Raw genomic sequence first — 21674 nt, 5'->3', positions numbered from 1 at the left:
CCCCACCTGCTCCATCATCATTGCCATATCTCCCCCACCTGCTCCATCATCATTGCCATATCTCCCCCCACCTGCTCCATCATCATTGCCATATCTCCCCCACCTGCTCCATCATCATTGCCATATCTCCCCCCCACCTGCTCCATCATCATTGCCATATCTGCCCCACCTCCTCCATCACCAATGCCATGTCATATTCCCCCCCCACCTCCTCCATCACCATGCCATGTTTATCTTCCTCACCACCTCCATCACCATGAAATGCATATCTCCCCCTACCTCCTCCATCACCATGCCATGCATATCTCCCCCCACCTCCTTCATCACCATGCCATGCATATCTCCCCCCCACCTCCTTCATCACCATGCCATGCATATCTCCCCCCACCTCCTCCATCACTCTCCCTCATCTCCCCCCACCATCACCATTGCTCTGCCTCATCTCCCCCCACCTCCTCCATCACCATTGCTGTCCCCATTTCTCCCCATCTCCAGTCCAGTCTATTAGTTTTAAAAAAAAAACACTTACCTCTCAACACACGTGCCCCGCAGCAACGTCCTCTGCTTCTTGCCCGGCATCTTTCTTCCTGACACAGGCTCGCACTGCATGATGACGTCATCAAGCAGCGCAAACCTGTGTCAGGGAGGAAGCGGCGGTCAGGAAGCAGAGGTGAGGACGGATCCCTCCAGGTCTTCTGCCATTTTCCTCCTGTCGGCAGCGGAGCAGGAGGGATCGCTCCCTGCCCATCGCACAGGTTGAGGGCAATCTGGCCATGGGCCCCCCAGAGCCTGGGGGTCTGAGAATCAGGCCAGATTGCCCTCATCAGCCGTACTGCAAGAGCCCTCCTGACCGTCCGGGCCCTTGCAGTGTGGAGCACCGGTGGCCATGTTAACCAGGGGCTCCGTGCGTCCTGCTTGGGGGCCCGCTGAGGACCCGGGCCGACCGGAGAATTCTCCAGTGTCCCGGTGCCCCAGTCCGACCCATGTTTTATATACTGTATTTTTCAGAACATATGTATAACTAATTTAGTCACACATGCAAGACTTATTTACATGCCTAACCTGCATATTTTATTCCATAATAAACTTGACTCCTAACCCTAAATTGGCCTCTTACATATTCATGTCATGTGCACATTGTTTCTTTGATAGTTGACAAATCCTTTACTTTTATTGGAAAGAATTTGGTAATCTACCTAGCAGATCTGACTTATTATTAAAATGAAACTACCTAGTTTCTGTTCCCCACGAACGAATAAATGTTTATTGTTTTTAAGAAAATTTTGACAAAGTCCCTGTCTCACCTGCTTTACAGGTTAAAAAATAATAATTTGCAGCTCTAGTTTTCTTTTTATTTCTCTTGTAATGACGATTAATAGCTTCAGCTCCTAGTACAATGTTATTTATATAAGACATGTTTGACAGGTTATTTCTAAGAACTTCTGCTGTATCCAGCTAAAATTTCCCCCATGAAATGATGTAGCACTATTGATGCTACAGTGCCTCGAAAAAATATTCATACTCTGTGAACTTTTTCACATTTTTCACATTACACCCACAAATTTAAATCTATTTTATTGGGATTTTATGTGATACACCAACACAAAGTAGCAAGTATTTGTGAAATGGAAAGGAAATGACACATGGTTTTCTAAAGATTTAAAAATGTAAAAAAAGGAAATAGGTGAAATAGTACACTGAACTTCTGGGCCCTGCTCAGGGTGCCCTAGGGATATCCTTAGCATATTTGAATAGAGAACAATTTCTGGCAAACACAGCAATGGATATTTACATAGAGTCATCTAATAATAGTTTCTCAGGATCTTGTTTCTTGTGGAGCTCACTTTATTCTTTTACCTTTTTCTGACATCACTCCAACTTCTGATAGAGCTTTGAAGTACTTGATATGTTTTTACATTACTGTCCGCACTCCACCCACATACCCAGTCTTCCATCTTCTATCTACTCCCACTCAACCAGGGTTGCTTCACACCACCAAGCTATTGTGCATGTCAAAAGAAAAGAAAAAGGTTTTATCACCGTGTTAGCCTGTTGAAAAAATATTGATTGCACTCACTAGGAAAAGCAAAATAATAATAATCTTGTAGTTATGATACCTTTTAGTGGCTAATAACAATAAAATAAGTGATGTTACAAAGCAAGTTTTCGAGACTTCTTAGGTCCCTTCATCAGGCATGGTATAACAAAGTATCTGAAGAAACACAAATATAGGTACAAAAAGAGCAGAGACATGGCATAATAAGTGGGCATTAAAATAAACAGACTGAGCTCAGAGAATGAGTCCTTCATTATCTTTTAAGTGGTGTGATAGTTTTATTGTGCCGATATCCATGTAAGATCAGAAACCTGGCGCCTTCACTGTCTCTGGAGCAGATTCCTCAGACTAAACACAGTTCACTATTTTAATAACTGCATTGGATGCCATATGGATGACGTCCGTATGTCATCTCTTTATTTTGCACATTCATTGACGTATTTTTCCAATCAAAAGTTTGGACGTGCCTTTTTATGCAATGATTATTGGAATGTGCGCATTGTAAATTCAGACTTAAGGCAACAAAACTACAAAGGCATACATATGGAAACAAGGAGTAAAAAAACCACTTGTGAAACAAACCAGAATATGTGTTAAACCCTAGATTCCTCAAAGTACCCCCCTTTTGCTCTGATAAAAGCTTTTCAAATGCTTGGCATTCTCTCATTGAGCTTCATTAGTTAGTCACTTGGAATGGCTTTCAATGAACAGGTAAGCCTTGTTAAAATTTTGTTGATAGAATCACCGGCTTTCACAAAATATTTGCAACCATGTGGTGCGTTACACAGGTAATATTGGTACACAGTTCCATACAGTGCTGAGCCATATTCAACAACTTTTATAAACCAGACTATGGCCAGAACCAACCAACTGAGTAAAAAAAATGACAGTCCACTATTACTTTAAGACATGAAGGTCATATTTAGTATGGAAATTTGCTAGAACCTTCAAGGTATTCTTAGTGTAGTCATGAAAACCGTCAATCACAATGATGAAAATGGCTCTTATGAGGACTGTCTCAGGAAAAAAAGACCAAGAATTGCCTTTGCTGCAGAGGATAAGTTCATCAAATTTATCAGCCCCAGAAAATTCAAATTGAGAGCACTTCAGTTTACTGCACTCATAAATGATGTACAAACATCAATTAGCAGACACATCTCAACATCAGCTGTCCAGAGGAGACTGTGAGAAGCAGGCCTTTATCACCAGATTGGGGCAAAGAAAACATCACATAATCGAACAACAGAGAAATTGGTCACCCTTTTGAATCAATTCAAATTGTTGCTTTCAACCTCTCATAGCTGACTAATAATACATCCTGAGCGATTAGTCTATATCACAGAACAGTTTATTCCAACTTCTATATGGGTGTCATTATCAGTGCAAGGTATGGCACCATGACATTATAAAGGTAGAACTTGAAATATAGTAATCCTTACTCCTAAGCAACCTTACATTTAATAAAATTAGTAAAGATAATCACCAGTATGAATCCAGCCCCACTTAGTGCAAGTAATCACTAATCCCTTTTGTTGTAATACAAGCTTAAGATAATAGAATGAATAGTAATTTATATGTATAGACATTTCACTCCTGCCACATTTACAACCTTACACAAAGTTAACTTTGGATTGATTTCAATAAACTATTCTCCCTACAGAATTAACAACACAAAGAGTTTCAGTGACACCAAGAAACTTTTCTCAGCATACAGTTATGTTGACGTTGGGAGTGGGATTAGCTATCACTGAGCCACGCCTGCTTTGAGCCCTTTCAGATACTTGATTCACCTGTTTAGTATACATTTGGAAACTTGTGGTCTTACAGTACTAGAGCCTTCTAAACACAGGAACACACAACTCACTGGACTACAGAGAACGACATGGCAGACAGAGAGGCTACCGGCCATAATAAAAGGTAAGATATTATTTAACAGTATTTAATGAATCTCTTATGTAGTAATATAAAAAAAAAATAATATTATAAAAAAAATTAATATAATGATGCAAAAAGGGGAGTGTGACTCCCTATGGAGTTTAAAAGAAAACATAAGTTTGTAAAAAATATATAATATACTATATTATTATTAACCATTTTTGTTTTTTAGAATTATTTTTTTTGTTCATTTTTTTACATTTATGACTGTAGGTATATTTATATCCATAATTATTTACTTTGTGATATAATTATTTTCTTAATATCACAGTCTTTCAGTTAGCATACCACATTACATTGTAGCATTAGTGTAAAACTATATTAAACCTGCACCGTAAAAGGACATTATATGTAATCTATATTTAAATGTTCAAGGCATGCTTCATTGCTTCATTATAGATTAGACCATGACGACTTCTGTTTCAATTCTTACTTCTCTTGTTTTCGTTTGAGAATTCAGATTAGTTTGTTTTTGTGATGAACAGTACAAATGTTTTTAAGTGGCTGATGTAAAGTAACTTGTATCTCACACAATTTCATAAGAATAACTGCAAAACTAAGAGTTAGGGCTTATTCAGAAGTCCGTTTTTTTTTTTTTTTACATACGAGAAAACTCTGATTTTGTTCAGAGTTTCATCACATTTTCAACTGAGTTAAAATCGAGCATCAGAAAGCGAGTTTTATTATATGAGAAAAAAAAAAGTTTATCTATTTTCTCCTATTTAGCAGTCCATGAATAACAAACAGCACTCGGATGGCATTAGAGTGCTCTCTGATTTTTTCATGTACCCATAGACTTGCATTGGTGAATTTGACCCAACACTGGGATCAATATCAGTCATGTCTCCACAATTTTGCCCAAACTACTCAGTCCACATAAAAATCAGAAATGTGGCTAGCCCCACAGACTATACTAGGTACAAGTTCTATTCGTGAAGAGCATGGATGTAATTCGTACACAAATATTGTACCCTAAAGAATATTTTTGCATTGAGTTATCGATACGTTTAGTGCTCTCTTTTCGTAATTAAGGGCCTGGGTGACACAGGAAATATTAGATTTCTTCACAATGGAATTTTTTTAATCACTTTGCTTCCATGTGTATATGAAAGATGCTGTTTTTTTATTTTATTTTATATACATAGCATATGAAAATCTACGTCATGTGGTAATTGTAATTTATTTTTTTTTCTTTATTTTAGTAGATTGTAAAATATCTAATGACTCGCTGGTATGAACAAATAAGGGTCCATAAATGATAATGTCTGTAGCCAGATTTTTTTTTATTTCTAATAAGTCCATTGATGAAGACTCCTAAACTGAGGCATGGTATTAGTTCCACAATGGCAGAGCTATCAATTTGGTTGGATTCTAACAATATTATAGTTGTTGAAAAGTAGGGAAAGAATCTGGAATATGTTGGTCTGAACCAGCCTCTATTACTAGTTGCTCTACGGCATGCCATGAAAACTCATGATGTTTCTTCACACAGATAGAAAGCCAAACATCAGTAGATATTCGGTGGGGTTTCCTAATAAAATGACAAATGGCGTATTAAAATGTGACATCAGTGTGTGAATGTAAAGGTCTGATTGCTGAGACCCACTCCTGGAATAAAGGACCCTTTTTACTACTCCCAAACTATCCAAGTAAATGAGGCTTCATTGCCCAGTGCTAGGTCAAGAGTGACACCATTTCAGGTATCAGTGGAGGTTCAAGTGGTCAGAAACTCATGATCAAACTTTGAAGGCATACTGAATGTGAAGAATTGATGTCTAGCCTATAAAAAAAAGTCTTTCCTTTATAAGTTTATTATGCATAATGAAACGTAAGGGAGAACAATACCCATCTCATCACCTTCTTGAGATCTGTTCTTCTGTGGTTCTTTTAGAGTAAAATAATAATTACATTGTGTCACAAGCAAGGGGAGAAGCGTTGGAACATGCTCAAGTTTTCGAAAATACCATGCACATCGCATAGCTTTACTACTTACCTATTTAGAGAAACGATTCTCACATGAGAGTGCTGTCCAATTGTAGTTCGGACAGTGTTCACACTGAACAATAACACATTAAAGTCAACGAGATAATACACATGTGAAATATATGAAAATTGCAGCATACACTACTTTGGTCTAATTCTCAGACAAGTCTATCCAAGATCCTAGTGTCCAGAAAAAAAAATAGACAGAACTTAAACACAAAACTATTTAGACTCAAATGCAAAAATTGTCTGTTTTTCACTGGTGAAACAGAGTATTTAATGTTAGTCTGAATAAAGCCTTAATCGTGGTAAATATTCCCCCATGTGTAACAATTAAAATAAGATGAAATATGCAACATTTCATTATACAGCTCCTTGAAATGAAGTTAGCAATAATATTCTCTGCTTCATTGAATATTGATGGTGATCCCAACACCCTACTGGAAGACAATCCTTATTCAATCTATAACCAAGGCTGGTAATTATCATTACTTGCTTACAAGTTCTTCACGTAAGAAGGTTCAATTGCCGTGCAATAGAAATATGCCTACCTTTTAGAACAGATACTAGTAGTTCTGCTTATGTAAGTCCTTCACCACAGAAAGTCTCTTGTTAATGATGCATGAAAGTAGGAAAGCCTTAAACAAATACAAAAGATGAGACAGGATTAGATAGATGGGATTTTTGTGTTGCGATTATTGCTGTCATTTGTGCTTGGTCATTGTACATTAATCTTCTTGTTATTGTGAGCCTTTTCTTCTAATACACTACTACTCAGAGATCATCATTCAGGGAAACACTTTGGACCTGATTCATTGAGACTAGCATTTTGTTTGTCAGTCTTAGAGTACACACTTCTGCATTATGAGGAGCCTTAGGAAACGCATGCCTCTTAATGGATTAAGCGCATCTTCCATCTGACGTTGTGCGCCTCTGGCAGAAATGCTATGAAAGTCAGGAGCTCATGTACATTTCTTGTGTATTTGACAAAATAAGTTGCTTAATTATTGGTGTACATTTTGATGACTTTTGGGATGTATTTTGCCGCATCAAAGCTCTGCCAACTTTGGGTTAGCTGGTTGGGATTGGTGCAAAAAAATGATAAAAGTTGCAAAATGTTTGCAGAACTTCCAGTTCCCAAAAATGTTTGCATCATTTCATGGTGTTTTACACCAGAAAACTGTTGAAAAATAACTGCATCTTGATGAATCATCTTTGTGTTCTGCATATACCGTATTTTTCTGACCATAAGACGCACTTTTTTTCCCCCAAATTTGGGAGAAAAATTGGGGTGCGTCTTATGGTCCGAACGTTGCGTACCTGCGGTGGTGGTGGATCGGGATCTCCCTCCTTGGTGTCGGCAGCAGCAAAGGAGGGCCAGGGCGGTGAGCAGCGCAGGTTTCTGGTGTGCGTGGTCACTTCCTGAATCCGTGAGCCAGAGGAAAATGGCTGCCCGAGCCAGCGCATGCGCTGACTTGTAGCTCGGGTGGCTATTTTCCTGTAGACCACAGCTTCAGGAAGATGGCAGCGCACACCGGAAACCTGCGCCACTCATCGCGCCGGCCCGCAGCCAGACACTGCCTGCATTCAGTTCAACCCGCACTGGCCCCCAGCCAGACACCCGCAGCATCTCACCTCCTCCTCCGCTCACCACCCCGACCCACAGTCAGACACTGCCCGCATCCAGTCTAACCCCAGCCAGACACCCGCGGCCCCCAGCCAGTCACCCGCAGCACCTCACCTCCTCCTCCTTTGCTGTTGCCTCTTCTGCCACCACCACCACCACCGGTCCCCAGGCAGACCTCGGTGGCACGCAGGTGTGGCGCCCCTGAGGGTTCGACCGCCACAGGAATGCTGCACTTCTCCAATGGAGTGTGGTGTTCCTCCTCTGAGGTAAGGCCAGTGTGATGGTTGTGACCTAGCCTTTTGCATCCAACACCACATTTCCACCAGAGGTAGCTAGTATGCACTTGGTGCTGCTCCCCTGGTTACAGGGAGACTGGGGAACACAAAGTGGTAGGAACCAGTTAGTGGGTGTGGGTGGAGGAACAACTAGATAGTGACACTTTAGATTTCATATTTAATAGAATGCCATCTTGGTCCTTCGGTCCTTCTGTCCTTGTTAGTTGGTTCTTCTGTGGTCCATCAGTCTAGCCCTTGCTAGTCTGTCGGCTGTCACTGTGCTGTCAAAATACTGTGTGTAATGTGACTTCCCTCCTAGAGCGCAGATCCTGTGTGGGCTTGCACCGGCATGGGACACAGCCCTCGTACCCTGATATTGGGACGAGTGGTAGGTTGCAGACAAGGAATGTCTCAACCCGGCCGAGGGCCAGGATCAAGAAGGCCCGGGAGCTTTAGAGTGTGGCTCCCTAGCAAATGGGTCCTGGGGAGGATGCAGACGGAGCGGAGTACGCCACCTGTCCTCGCCTACCTGATCTATTCAGAGGGATTCCGGCGCTGTGTGCACGTATCCTTATTCACAGAAACATATGACTGTTTTGCTGATCAATTTACAGTCCTTCCTTTTCCTGCAAAATCAGTGTACATGTTTTGGTGTACAAGAGGTGTAACAGAGGAACTGTGGCCTCCACTCAAAAAATTTAGAAAATGAATGGGGGTGAGGTGCTATGCTAAATTCATCAAAAAGCTGTCAAACATGCCTTGCACATTTATTATGTATTTTAGAAACCCTTTGTGGTTCATCAGCTAGGTTGCTTTGCTGGAAACAGGCATGGCCTAATATGCTACACTGTGTGCCAAAATCAACGTGCCAAACTTTTGGCACAATTTTCTGGCACAACTAATAGGTGGTTGAAACTTAGATTACACAGTCTAAGTGTTTGGCAAGTTTAGCTTACAGCATAGATAACTGAGATACTGTACATTTGGCCCAATTCTAGACTGTCTAGTCCAATATAACACTATGTAGAAATTAGACAAGTTTAGTAAATCTGCCCCAATGTTTGGAATATCAAAGCTATGGCATTCCAGAAAGTGTTACTAAACATAGTATGGGCGTAACTTTGCATTGCCTCGGGTGGAAACCTCTTCGAGAACCTTTGTGACAGGTCAGTCTTACTTTCATTATCCAGTACAATACACACAAGGAAAAGAGGGTGCCCTACAAAGTGAAAAAGCAATCCTCTCGTAACACTCTGTACTGCACAGAGTTAAAGTATTTTCAGATGTAGCAGATTCATTGCACAAATGTTGCAACAAAGGAAAAAAACAGTTTCTATGTGTAACTAGAGTTGTTTCTGAAAGGTATTTTGATACAGCGATAGAGCACTGATCTAAACCCTTGCCCTAGGTAAAGAATTGTCGAGCAAACACTGCATTTGAGTATATATGTATTTTAGAAAAATGAATTTGGAAAAATGTATGGTGCCTACAGTGAAACATGGTGGTGACAGTGTCCTTATGTTGGGCTGCATGAGTGCTCCTGGTGTCAGGGAGCTATATTTCATTGATGGTATCATGAATTCACAGATGTACAGCTCGATATTGAAAGAGAAGATGCTGCCATCACTCCGTGCCCTTGGTAGACGTGCCCTTTTCCAACAGGACAATAGTCCAAAACACACATCTAAAGCCACGGTTCCATTTCTGCAGAAAAACAGGCTGAAGGTGACTCAGTGGCCCAGTATGTCTCCCTATCTGAACCCAATGAAACAACCATGGGGAATTCTGAAGAGACAAGTTGAGCTTCACTCTCCATCCAGTATCCAGACTCTAAAAGAGGTTGTTCCTGAAAAATGAAAAAAGATAGACATTGAAATATGTCGCCAACTTGTTCATTCCATGCCTAGAAGACTTGTTGATGTTCTTAAAAATCATGGAGGTCATACAAAATAGTAAATATAGTAGCTTTTAATATCGGGTGTATTCATGCATCATCTGAGTAAAACTGAAAATTTTGAAATATCATTAATTTTACTTTCATGTTAAAAAAAATTGTTCAACGAAACTCGGTCTTGTCAAAATTTTGGAAAATGTTCTTGTTTAGTGAGATATTCATCAAAATCTTACTTCTCAGAGCAGGTGTATCCATTTATGATGAAATATAAAAATACACATTATATATACACTGTGTGCAGAATTATTAGGCAAATGAGTATTTTGATCACATGATACTTTTTATACATGTTGTCCTACTCCAAGCTGCATAGGCTTGAGAGCCAACTACCAATTAAGTAAATCTGGTGATGTGCATCTCTGTAATGAGGAGGGGTGTTGACTAATGACATTAACACCCTATATAAGGTGTGCTTAATTATTAGGCAACTTCCTTTCCTTTGGCAAAATGGGTCAGAAGAGAGATTTGACGGGCTCTGAAAAGTCCAAAATTGTGAGATGTCTTGCAGAGGGATGCAGCAGTCTTGAAATTTCCAAACTTTTGAAGCGTGGTCACCGAACAATCAAGCGTTTCATGGCAAATAGCCAACAGGGTCACAAGAAGCGTGTTGGCCAAAAAAGGCGCAAAATAACTGCCCATGAATTGAGGAAAATCAAGCATGAAGCTGCCAAGATGCCATTCGCCTCCAGTTTTCCCATATTTCAGAGCTGCAACGTTACTGGAGTATCAAAATGCACAAGGTGTGCGATACTCAGGGACATGGCCAAGGTAAGGAAGGCTGAAAAACGACCACCTTTGAACGAGAAACATAAGATAAAACGTCAAGAATGGGCCAAGAAATATCTTAAGACTGATTTTTCAAAGGTTTTATGGACTGATGAAATGAGAGTGACTCTTGATGGGCCAGATGGATGGGCCAGAGGCTGGATCAGTAAAGGGCAGAGAGCTCCACTCCGACTCAGACGCCAGCAAGGTGGAGGTGGGGTACTGGTATGGGCTGGTATCATCAAAGATGAACTTGTGGGACCTTTTCAGGTTGAGGATGGAGTGAAGCTCAACTCCCAGACCTACTGCCAGTTTCTGGAAGACAACTTCTTCAAGCAGTGGTATAGGAAGAAGTTGGTATCGTTCAAGAAAAGCATGATTTTCATGCAGGACAATGCTCCATCACATGCATCCAACTACTCCACAGAGTGGCTGGCCAGTAAAGGTCTAAAAGAAGAAAAAATAATGACATGGTCCCCTTGTTCACCTGATCTGAACCCCATAGAGAACCTGTGGTCCATCATAAAATGTGAGATCTACAGGGAGGGAAAACAGTACACCTCTGGGAACAGTGTCTGGGAGGCTGTGGTGGCTGCTGCACGTAATGTTGATCGAAAACAGATCAAGCAACTGACAGAATCTACGGATGGAAGGCTGTTGAGTGTCATCATAAAGAAAGGTGGCTATATTGATCACTAATTTTTTTGTTTTTTGTTTTTGCATGTCAGAAATGTTTATTTCTAAATTTTGTGCACTGATATTGGTTTACCTGGTGAAAATAAACAAGTGAGATGGGATTATATTTGTTTTTTATTAAGTTGACTAATAATTCTGCACAGTAATAGTTACCTGCACAAACAGATATCCTCCTAAGATAGCCAAATCTTAAAAAAAAACACTCCAACTTCCAAAAATATTAAGCTTGGATATTTATGAGTCTTTTGGGTTGATTGAGAACATAGTTGTTGATCAATAATAAAAATAATCCTCTAAAATACAACTTGCCTAATAAATCTGCACACAGTCGTAGATCTGTGGTCACTTGTTATTGCAGGGTTTATGAATGTTCAACAGCATTCTAGCTTTATGAGGGTTTGTTTAAATAGGACATGCACCAGCATAGTGGATGAATTTTTATGAAATCTCATCCATAGGCTGCAGAGAAAAATGACTAGTGCTATGGATATGACATCCACTAGAGTTCAGTAAAAAGATTTGTGCTGCCCTTCTCTGACTTCCAGTCTGATCTTCCGTGGCAGCTGGACAGCATCATCCTTGATGCCTCTGGCATTTCCAAGACTCCATGATATCATGTGAGGCCTAGTCACTAGTCACACTACGTCATGACATACATTCGGGGCGCCCAGGATGCCAGCAGCAGAAGAAAAAATTGCCATTGAGCACGGGACTGGAAGCTGGACCAGAGTAGCGCAAATCTTTTAGCTGGACTCTAACATCCACACCATGTAAATTTATTCTCAGGATATAAACTCCTTACAAAGCAAAGAGTAAAGCCACTGTCAAATACACTAGTGCATACAAAACAAAAGTGGCAAAATACGTAGATAATAATGTACGAAAAAGATCAGATAGCTATTCATCTGGTTCATCAGAGGGAAGGAGTATCACACCCTATTGCAAATAATAAGATGCAACAAGGGCAGAACATTATCGCTAAAAGGTAAATCGATTAGAGCCAGAGCTTACATGCCGAATTAGATCTCCTACCCTATATATATTTGCAGGATGGTGGAATCAGTGGTACGTGCTGATCTCTCTCAGGATGTCACAGCAGAATTATTTCTGTGAACAGTGATTAGGGAACTTGTAAATGTAAGAACTTGTGTTCAGCATTCAGCGCAATCTCTCACTCACCATGACTTCTACATTGCACCTTGCCTATGGAAAAGGACTGCTCAGTGTGAACCTTGCCTGAGGCTCATGAACAGCAAAGCAAGCATGCAGGCTGTAAATTCGATTTTCAGTACGGATTTTGCAAGTCCAAAGATTCTGCACCATATTACATAGAAGGAAAGTGGAAGAGATTACATTAACTCTCATCGCTAAACTGTGGGGGGAAAAAATGGAAATTTAAATCTGTAGCTCGTTCACACAAGTGATGATTCTCTCTTCCAAGAGAATCATATCGATTATGGGAACGACACTCGGTTCAAACTCTGATCAGAGTGTCATTTCACTGTGATCCAATTCTATTAGCTAAGAGAATCATATCACGACTGTGAAGAAGGCGGAGAATTTAATTTCTCCATCTTCTTCATTGTCTGTGTCCACGTAAATTGGACTAGGCTCAGATGACATCCGAGTGCAGTCCTATGTTTTACACGCATCCTTGGACTTATATAGGGGCTCATGATCTGATTTGTGGAGCCACTCGCAGAATGCTGTGATTGTTTTCTCATGCCAAATCGGCATAACAAAAAAAAAAGCAAATCTGCGCTACCCCATAGTATATAACATTGGGTCGTGTGCTATCCGATAAAACATCACATAGCACTCGGCCATATTTAGGCCTCGCTCACACGAGCATATAACATCACTTTTTGAAAAGCATAGGTTTAAATCGGTGTCAAATCTACATGTAAGGCTCATGGATTGTGGCACGCATTTTAATGCAGATTAACTGCAGATCTTCCGTAAAATCTGTAACGTAACCTTTGTGTGCTGCAAAACAGAATCTGTATGTACTGAGAAATACAGTGGTGTTTTAAAGTTTGTGAACTATTCAGTATTTTCCACATTTCTGCATAAATTTGATCTAAAACTACATCGGATTTTCATAACAGCAGATAAAGAGAACACAATCAAATAAAGGTGTCAAAGATAATATTTTTTTAAATGAGGAAAACAATCAAATATCACATGCCTATGAAAGGTAAAAGTATGTGAACCTTTAGGATTAGTAGATACCTTTAAAACTTTCAAGCACTACTGTACACCCTTAGAAGCAATGCAAATGCAAAAGTCCAATTAAGAATGTAACACTTTTCTTTGGATATGCATGAAATCCAACAAAAACAAATTTTGATCCCAATTCATCATGACTGGCGTTGATGAGGGGGTGTACTGGAGTCAGATGCTCCTGATTCATAAAGAGATTCACTCCTTTTGATGAATCAGGAGCAGACGCAGACAAGTGGCATATGCCTCTGTGCGCCATGCCACAAATCTAACTCCATTCAGAGACTTGATTAAGCCCTTGTCGAGCATTCATTCCGCCCATTTTGGTGGAGCTGGGTGAAACTGGTGTGAAAACTAGTGTTGAGCCACCCCCGTAGTGTTCGGGTTCGGTTCGGTTCATCGAACACCGGGATGTTCGAGGAACTGTTCGTAGAACTGTTCGTCGAACACCTTAGAACACCGTCGAACACCGTTTAAAACCAATGGCAGGCAAACAAAAACACATAGAAACACATAGAAAACACCTTCAAAGGTGTCCAAAAGCTGATAAACTGCTCAGAAGACGCTCTCTTTAAAAAAGCCGGCCGGCAATTCAGCAGCGGCATACACCGGTACCCGACAATTAAGACAAGAAGGAATAGAGCATCACACATAGATTAGATAGATAGAAACATGTCAGTCACATATATAAGAAGTACAGTGACAGTGTTGGTTACTGTACTTGTCATTTAGTGTAAAGGAATTATTAAAAAAAATATTAGTGTTTTTATGCACCGTCTCTTTAAAAAAGCCTGCCGGCAATTCAGCAGCGGTACCCGACAATTTAGAACAGAAAGATAGAGCATCACACATAGATTAGATAGATAGAAACATGTCAGTCACATATATAAGAAGTACAGTGACAGTGTTGGTTACTGTACTTGTCATTTAGTGTTAAAATAAAGGATTTATAAAAAAAAAAAATGGCGTGGGGTTCCCCGTAATTTTAGTCTCTAGCGGAGGTTAAGCAGATGGCTGGGGCAGATGTTTGAAGCCTGGGAAGGGGGTAATACCCATGGAGCTTCCCAGGCTACTAATATCAGCCCCCAGCTGAATACCTAGCCTTTACTAGCTATTAAAATGGGGGACCCCCCAAAAAAAATGACGTGGGGTCCCCCCTTTTTTAATAGCTAGCAAAGGCTAGGCAGACAGCTGGGGGCTGATATTAATAGCCCAGGAAGGGTGCCATGAATATTGGCCCCCTCCCAGGCTAGAAACACCAGCCGTCAGCCGCCCCAGAAATGGCGCATCCATAGGATGCGCCAATTCTGGCACTTAGCCTCGCTCTTTCCACTGCCCTGTAGCGGTGGCAGTGGGGTAATAGGGCTGGGGTTGATGTCAGCTTATAATGCCAGCTGACATCAAGCCCAGGTTAGTAATGGAGAGGCGTCTATAAGACACCCCCATTACTAACCCCATAGTCAAAGTTAAAAAAAAAACACAAACACCCAGAATAAAGTCCTTTAATTGAAATAAACACACAATTCTTTATTGTTCTAAATTAAACCATACTTACCGTCACGCCCATTCCAGCTGAAGCCAACGATCTCCTGCAATAAAAGAAAAATAATAAAGCAACATCATCCTTACCTTTCAATGGTTCCCAGGACAGCTCCAGCTCTGCTACATCGAGATGACAGGCTGGACCGCAGCAGAAAGCTGCCATCCAGCCTGTAATCCCGCAGACACTGAGAAGCGCAGGCATGCTTGCGCTCCTCAGTGTCAGGCTGTGACGGCATCCAGATGAGCCGAGTTCATGTCCAATGAACTCAGCTCACCTCATGTACGTCACTGACAGCGTGGGAAAATTCTCCTGCACTCAGCGCTTCAGCGTGAGTATTCTCCCACGCTGTCAGTGACGTGCATGAGGTGAGTTCATGTCCAATGATCTCAGCTCACCTCATGTACGTCACTGACAGCATGGGAGAATTCTCACGCTGAAGCGCTGAGTGCAGGAGAATTTTCCCACGCTGTCAGTGACGTGCCTGAGGTGAGCCAAGTTCATTGGACATGAACTCGGCTCATCTTTATGCCGTCACAGCGAGACACTGAGGAGCGCAAGCATGCCTGCGCTTCTCAGTGTGTGCGGCATGGCTAGCTGGATGGCAGCGTTCTGCTGCGATCCAGCCTGTTATGTGAATGTAGCAGAGCTGAAGCTGTCGTGGGAACCATGGAAAGGTAAGGATGATGTTGGTTTATTATTTTACTTTTATTGCAGTAGAACGTTGGCTTCAGCTGGAATGGGCGTGACGGTAAGTATGGTTTAATTTAGAACAATAAAGAATTGTGTGTTTATTTCAATTAAAGGACTTTATTCTGGGTGTTTGTGTTTTTTTTTAACTTTGAATATGGGGTTAGTAATGGGGGTGTCTTATAGACGCCTCTCCATTACTAACCTGGGCTTGATGTCAGCTGGCATTATAAGCTGACATCAACCCCAGCCCTATTACCCCACTGCCACCGCTACAGGGCAGTGGGAAGAGCGAGGCTAAGTGCCAGAATTGGCGCATCCTATGGATGCGCCATTTTTGGGGCGGCTGACGGCTGGTGTTTCTAGCCTGGGAGGGGGCCAATATTCATGGCACCCTTCCTGGGCTATTAATATCAGCCCCCAGCTGTCTGCCTAGCCTTCGCTAGCTATTAAAATAGGGGGGACCCCACGTCATTTTTTTGAGGGGTCCCCCATTTTAATAGCTAGTAAAGGCTAGGTATTCAGCTGGGGGCTGATATTAGTAGCCTGGGAAGCTCCGTGGGTATTACCCCCTTCCCAGGCTTCAAGCATCTGCCCCAGCCGTCTGCTTAACCTCCGCTAGAGCCTAAAATTATGGGGAACCCCACGCCAATTTTTTTTTAAATAAATCCTTTATTTTAACACTAAATGACAAGTACAGTAATCAACACTGTCACTGTACTTCATATATATGTGACTGACATGTTTCTATCTATCTAATCTATGTGTGATTCTCTATTCCTTCTATTCTAAATTGTCAGGTACCGCTGCTGAAATGCCGGCCGGCTTTTTTAAAGAGACGGTGCATGAAAACACTATTATTTTTTTTAATAAATCCTTTACACTAAATGACAAGTACAGTAAGCAACACTGTCACTGTACTTCATATATATGTGACTGACATGTTTCTATCTATCTAATCTATGTGTGATTCTCTATTCTTTCTGTTCTAAATTGTCGGGTACCGGTGTATGCCGCTGCTGAATTGCCGGCTTTTCATGTTTCACTGTGAGCACTGTTCCCATCGATTTGGGCAATCACTGTAATGCCACAACCACCATGGCTGCGGCATTACAGTGAGTGGCAGACATTCCCTTCATGATTGGTGCTCTAAATAGCGCCAGACATGCAGGACACGCTTTTGGTGCACGAACAGTTATCGAACATAACCTCGAACAGCCGAATTTTTTGCAAATCGTTCGGGTTCGTCGAACGACTCGAACACCGCCCAAAACAGCTCGAATTTGAGATTGGCGAACAGTTCTAGTCGAACACCGCTCATCTCTAGTGAAAACACAAAAAAACACGAAAGTTTTGTGTGACTTTTCAAACCTATTTACACTAGTAATCACTTTAAATAATCAGGGCCTGTATGTTTCTGTATATATACAGTGGGGGAAATAAGTATTTGATCCCCTGTTGTTTTTGTAAGTTTGCCCACTGACAAAGACATGAACAGTCTATAATTTTAAGGGTAGGTTAATTTTAACATTAAGAGATAGAATATCCCAAAAAAAATCAAGAAAATCACATTGTGTAAATTATATAAAACATTTTTGCATTTTGCAGTGAGAAATAAGTATTTGATCCCTCTGGCAAACAACACTTAATACTTGGTGGCAAAACCCTTGTTGGCAAGCACAGCAGTCAGATGTTTTTTGTAGTTGATGATGAGGGTTGCGCACATGTCAGGAGGAATTTTTGTCCACTCCTCTTTACAGATCATCTCTAAATCATTAAGATTTTGAGGCTGTCGCTTGGCAACTCGGAGCTTCAACTCCCCCCATAAGTTTTCTATGGGATTAAGGTCTGGAGACTGCCTAGGCCACGCCATGACCTTACTGTGCTTCTTTTTGAGCCACTCCTTTGCTGCCCTGGCTGTATGTTTTGGGTCATTGTCTTGCTGGAAGACCCAGCCATGACCCATCTTCAATGCTCTTACTGAGATAAGGAGGTTGTTGACCAAAATCTGGCGATACATGACCCCATCCATCTTCCCTTCAGTACGGTGCAGTCGTCATGTCCCCTATTCAGAAAAGCACCTGCAAAGTATAATGTTTCTCCCACCATGCTTCACGGTTGGGATGCTGTTCTTAGAGTTGTACTGATCCTCCTTCTTCCTCCAAACACGACGAGCTGAGTTAATGCCAAAGAGCTCAATTTTTATCTCATCTGACCACAGCACCTTCTCCCAATAACTCACAGAATCATCCAGGTGTTCATTGGCAAACTTCAGATGGGCCTGCACATGTGCCTTTTTGAGCAGGGGGACCTTGTAGGCACTGCAGGATTTTAAATCTTTAAGGCGTAATGTGTTACCAATGGTTTTCTTGGTAACTGTGGTCCCAGCTGCCTGGAGATCAACTAAACTGCTGTGACGCCTCTTCTCGGAAAAAGCCCTTTATTTTACTCTGGGTGATGGGGGACTCGGAGTCGGGTCCTGTGATGGAGAGATGGGGTGCAGCCGTGGCCCGGACCCGACCCGTGCTCAGGGCCATCACATTAAAAAGGATGGTGTGGGCTCGTCCGGGTTGAGTGGCTGATTTACGACTACGCCACCTGTGGCACATGGTGAAGGCCACCAGTGCAGCTGCAGTCCACTGAGGCATGGTGTTATGGCGGCCAGAGTTATTACTACTCCCCACAGGCAGAGCAAGGCCTCAGGGCAGAGGGACAGGATGGAGGGGGTAGTAGTAGAGGAGAACGGGCACCGCGTCGTGCGGTGTAGCGCAGAATAAACAGTCCGGAGGCCATAGGGGTGAACTTCCAAGGCTTTACTCACTTTAGAGATGGCAGAAGGAAGGCAACTCCCTGCTCCCCGTGGAGTCCTGTGGTCACCAGGGACGGGAGTCCGACAACCTCCAAGTCCAGCATTCAGTCGGGACCCTACACCAGAGTGTTCCTGAACTACAGACCAAATCCTTTCCTGTCCGTGTGTGAGCAAGTAGGCCGGGACTCCCTCTGAGCTCCTCAGAGAACAAGGGCACGGGTGGCAGCTCCGCTCCGCCCGATACCCGGTGGGATCCTCTGGGCCTACCGGGCTTTCCCGTCCAGGACATAGAGTAGCAAGGTCGGGTGTCGGGGGCTGGTACCCCTCTTGCAGCCGGACTCCCTCTGAATATATCAGCATGGCGAGGACAGGTGGCGTACACCACTCCGTCTGCATCCTGCCTGGGATCCATTTGCTGTGGAGCCACACTCTTAAGCTCCAGGCCTTCTTGATCCTGGTCATTGGCCGGGTTGAGACATTCCCCGTCTGCAACCTGCCCCTCGTCCCAAGGCCAGGGTACGAGGGCTGTGTCTCCCTCCCCTGCAGGTCCTCACAGGATCCACGCTCAGGGTGGGAGGTCACAGTAACACACAGTAATTTGACAGCACAAAAGCCAAGACCAAAGATGGCTTTTTATTAAATATGAAATTTAAAGTGTAACTAACTTGTAAGTCCTCCACCCTCACCCACTAACTGGTTACTCTAACTCTTGGTTCCCCAGTCTCCCTGTAACCAGGGGAGCAGCACCTAGTTCATACTAGCCCCCTCTGGTGGAGAAATGTGGTGTTGGATGCAAAGGTTGGGTCATGACTATCACACTGTTCTTACCTCAGAGGAGGAATACTACACTCCATTAGAGAAGTGCAGCATCCCTGTGGCGGTCGAACCCTCAGGGGCGCCACACTGCCATGTAGTTTTAGGCTGATCTCTCACCTTCCTCATGATCAAGGATACCCCACGAGGTGAGATTTTGCATGGTGCCCGAGATCAATGTCGATTGACAGTTATCTTGTATTTCTTCCATTTTTTTACTATTGCACCAACAGTTGTCTCCTTCTCACCCAACATCTTACTTATGGTTTTGTAGCCCATTCCAGCTTTGTGCAGGTCTATGATCTTGTCCATGACATCCTTGGAAAGCTCTTTGGTCTTGCCCATGCTGTAGAGGTTAGAATCTGACTGATTAATTGAGTCTGTGGACAGAAGTCAAATACTTATTTCTCACTGTAAAATGCAAATAAATTTATCTAATTTATACAATGAGATTTTCATGATTTTTTTGGGATATTCTATCTCTCAATGTTAAAATTAACCTACCCTTAAAATTATAGACTGTTCATGTCTTTGTCAGTGGGCAAACTTACAAAAACAGCAGGGGATCAAATACTTTTTTCCCCACTGTACATAGGTTACAAATGTGACACCCCTTTAAGCAGTCTCTGTGGGCGGGGTTGTTGGAGCTCTTGGTTGGTGCACATAGCAAAAAAGAAGAATATCCTTCACAGATAGTCCTTTTATGGCTTCAAGTGTGTGGAACCACAAGTCTCATAATAGCTCAGCAACAGTTCTCTTATTAACTCACAGCAGAACCACAAGTCCCATAATAGCTACTCACTTCTCGATGTAGCTGTTCTGTAGTCACACTGTTTCCAGTCTTAGTGCTGCAGGGTCCCGATCCCTTGGATACTGGGGATGGATGTCAGAATCGGTCCCTTGGTTAGGCCATGTGGCGACGGACATCTCCTGATAAGCTGACTGGTCTGCAGATGTGGTTCAACTGCAGGATCATCTTCTCCCCTCGCACACTGAGGGGTTGAACGTGTACCACTTACTCTGTGCCTCTGTCTCCTGCTCTCCAGGATCAGACTCTCACATGTCTGACATGGTGGATTCCAGGCTTCTCTCCCACTGCTCTTAGCTCCACCCTTCTTCTCCAACCTATTCATCCAATCAGTCTCTTCCTCTGCTGCACTTCCTCCCCCATGATACAGAGAGGAGCAATGTCCACTGGGAGTTGTAGTCCAAGACAGTGCAGCATAAGATTCACCAATGTCTGCAGCTGTGAATGGCTGTGTAATCCCAGCAATTCCATTCTCTGTTCACACAGATCTTACTACAAGTGTTACACAAAGATGCAATAGAGAGCTCACACCAATATGGCAGCCATGTGGTGTGTATACATTATATTATACTGAGCTGTAAAAAGGAAATGTCTATAGACCTTAAAGGGGTTTTCCCATGAACAAAAGTTCATTTTAATCAATGGCTGTGTCGGACCGTGTACAGAACATACCACAGCTCCGAGACAGGGGAGCAAGCAAAAGACAATACAGACATTACAGCAGAGGATTCATTTTCTGAGGTAAAACATTTCACTGCCTGTTTTTAAAGGGGTTGTCCACTACTTTTTACTATCCCCCCAATGTATTCCCCAGGGCCCATAAGTGTTTTTTTGTAAATACCTTGCGTTTCAGTTACTGCCTGTGAGGGGCGCTATCACTGGCCGCTCACGGGCGTCACGTGACCTCCGGCTGCAGCCGACTCTGACATCTGATGTACAGAGTCGGATGCTGGGTGTGACACAGGGGGAAACCCCGCCCACAACCCAGCATCCACCGCGGGGAGTGCGTCACTGATGTCACGCCTCATTTGACCTGACATCAGTGGCGGGTCACGTGATGCCTGTGAGCGGCCAGCGATAGGTAATTACAAAAACCCTTATGGGCCCCGGGGGAATACATTGGGGGGATAATAAAAAGTAATGGACATCTTCTTTAAACAATATTTTACCTCACAAAATGAATCCTCTGTGATCCCCTGCTGTAGTATCTGTATTGTCTTTCCCTTCCTCCCTTGCCCAGGAGCTGTGGTATGATCAGATCGTGTTCTGTACACGGTCAGACACAGCCATGGATTAAAATGAACTTTTGTTCGTTGGAAAACCCCTTTAAGAGAATAAACAGACACAGAGGAGAAATTCTAGATGGAAAATCTACAGGTTTTTTTTTCCCATTTTGTTTTTGAGTGTTTTATACAGGCATTTTTAATGCTGCAGTTTTTGTCTCTTTTTGATATGTCATGGTTAAAATTAAGCTGCTTTCTTTTTTATCCTTCCCAGTAA

The 21674-nt window shown here is 42.5% G+C and overlaps 1 protein-coding gene across 1 annotated transcript in view; it reads left to right on the top strand.

Moving 5' to 3' along the window:
* The first annotated feature begins 3852 nt into the window (after window positions 1-3852).
* The window catches only part of LOC141167270 (uncharacterized), a 44370-nt gene continuing 26548 nt past the window's right edge, over window positions 3853-21674 (top strand). Inside the window, exon 1 of the mRNA XM_073654702.1 lies at window positions 3853-3973. Within this exon, the coding sequence (XP_073510803.1) occupies window positions 3939-3973 (35 nt within the window). The 5' untranslated portion in view covers window positions 3853-3938. The remainder of the gene's footprint in view (window positions 3974-21674) is intronic.

The sequence above is a fragment of the Phyllobates terribilis genome, unplaced genomic scaffold (genome assembly GCF_046119375.1).
Source record: "Phyllobates terribilis strain yellow unplaced genomic scaffold, ASM4611937v1 Scaffold_11__3_contigs__length_659146591, whole genome shotgun sequence".
Lineage (NCBI taxonomy): Eukaryota > Metazoa > Chordata > Amphibia > Anura > Dendrobatidae > Phyllobates > Phyllobates terribilis.
The sequence above is the reverse complement of the archived record's forward strand: the minus strand, read 5'-3'. Positions and strand labels throughout refer to the sequence as shown.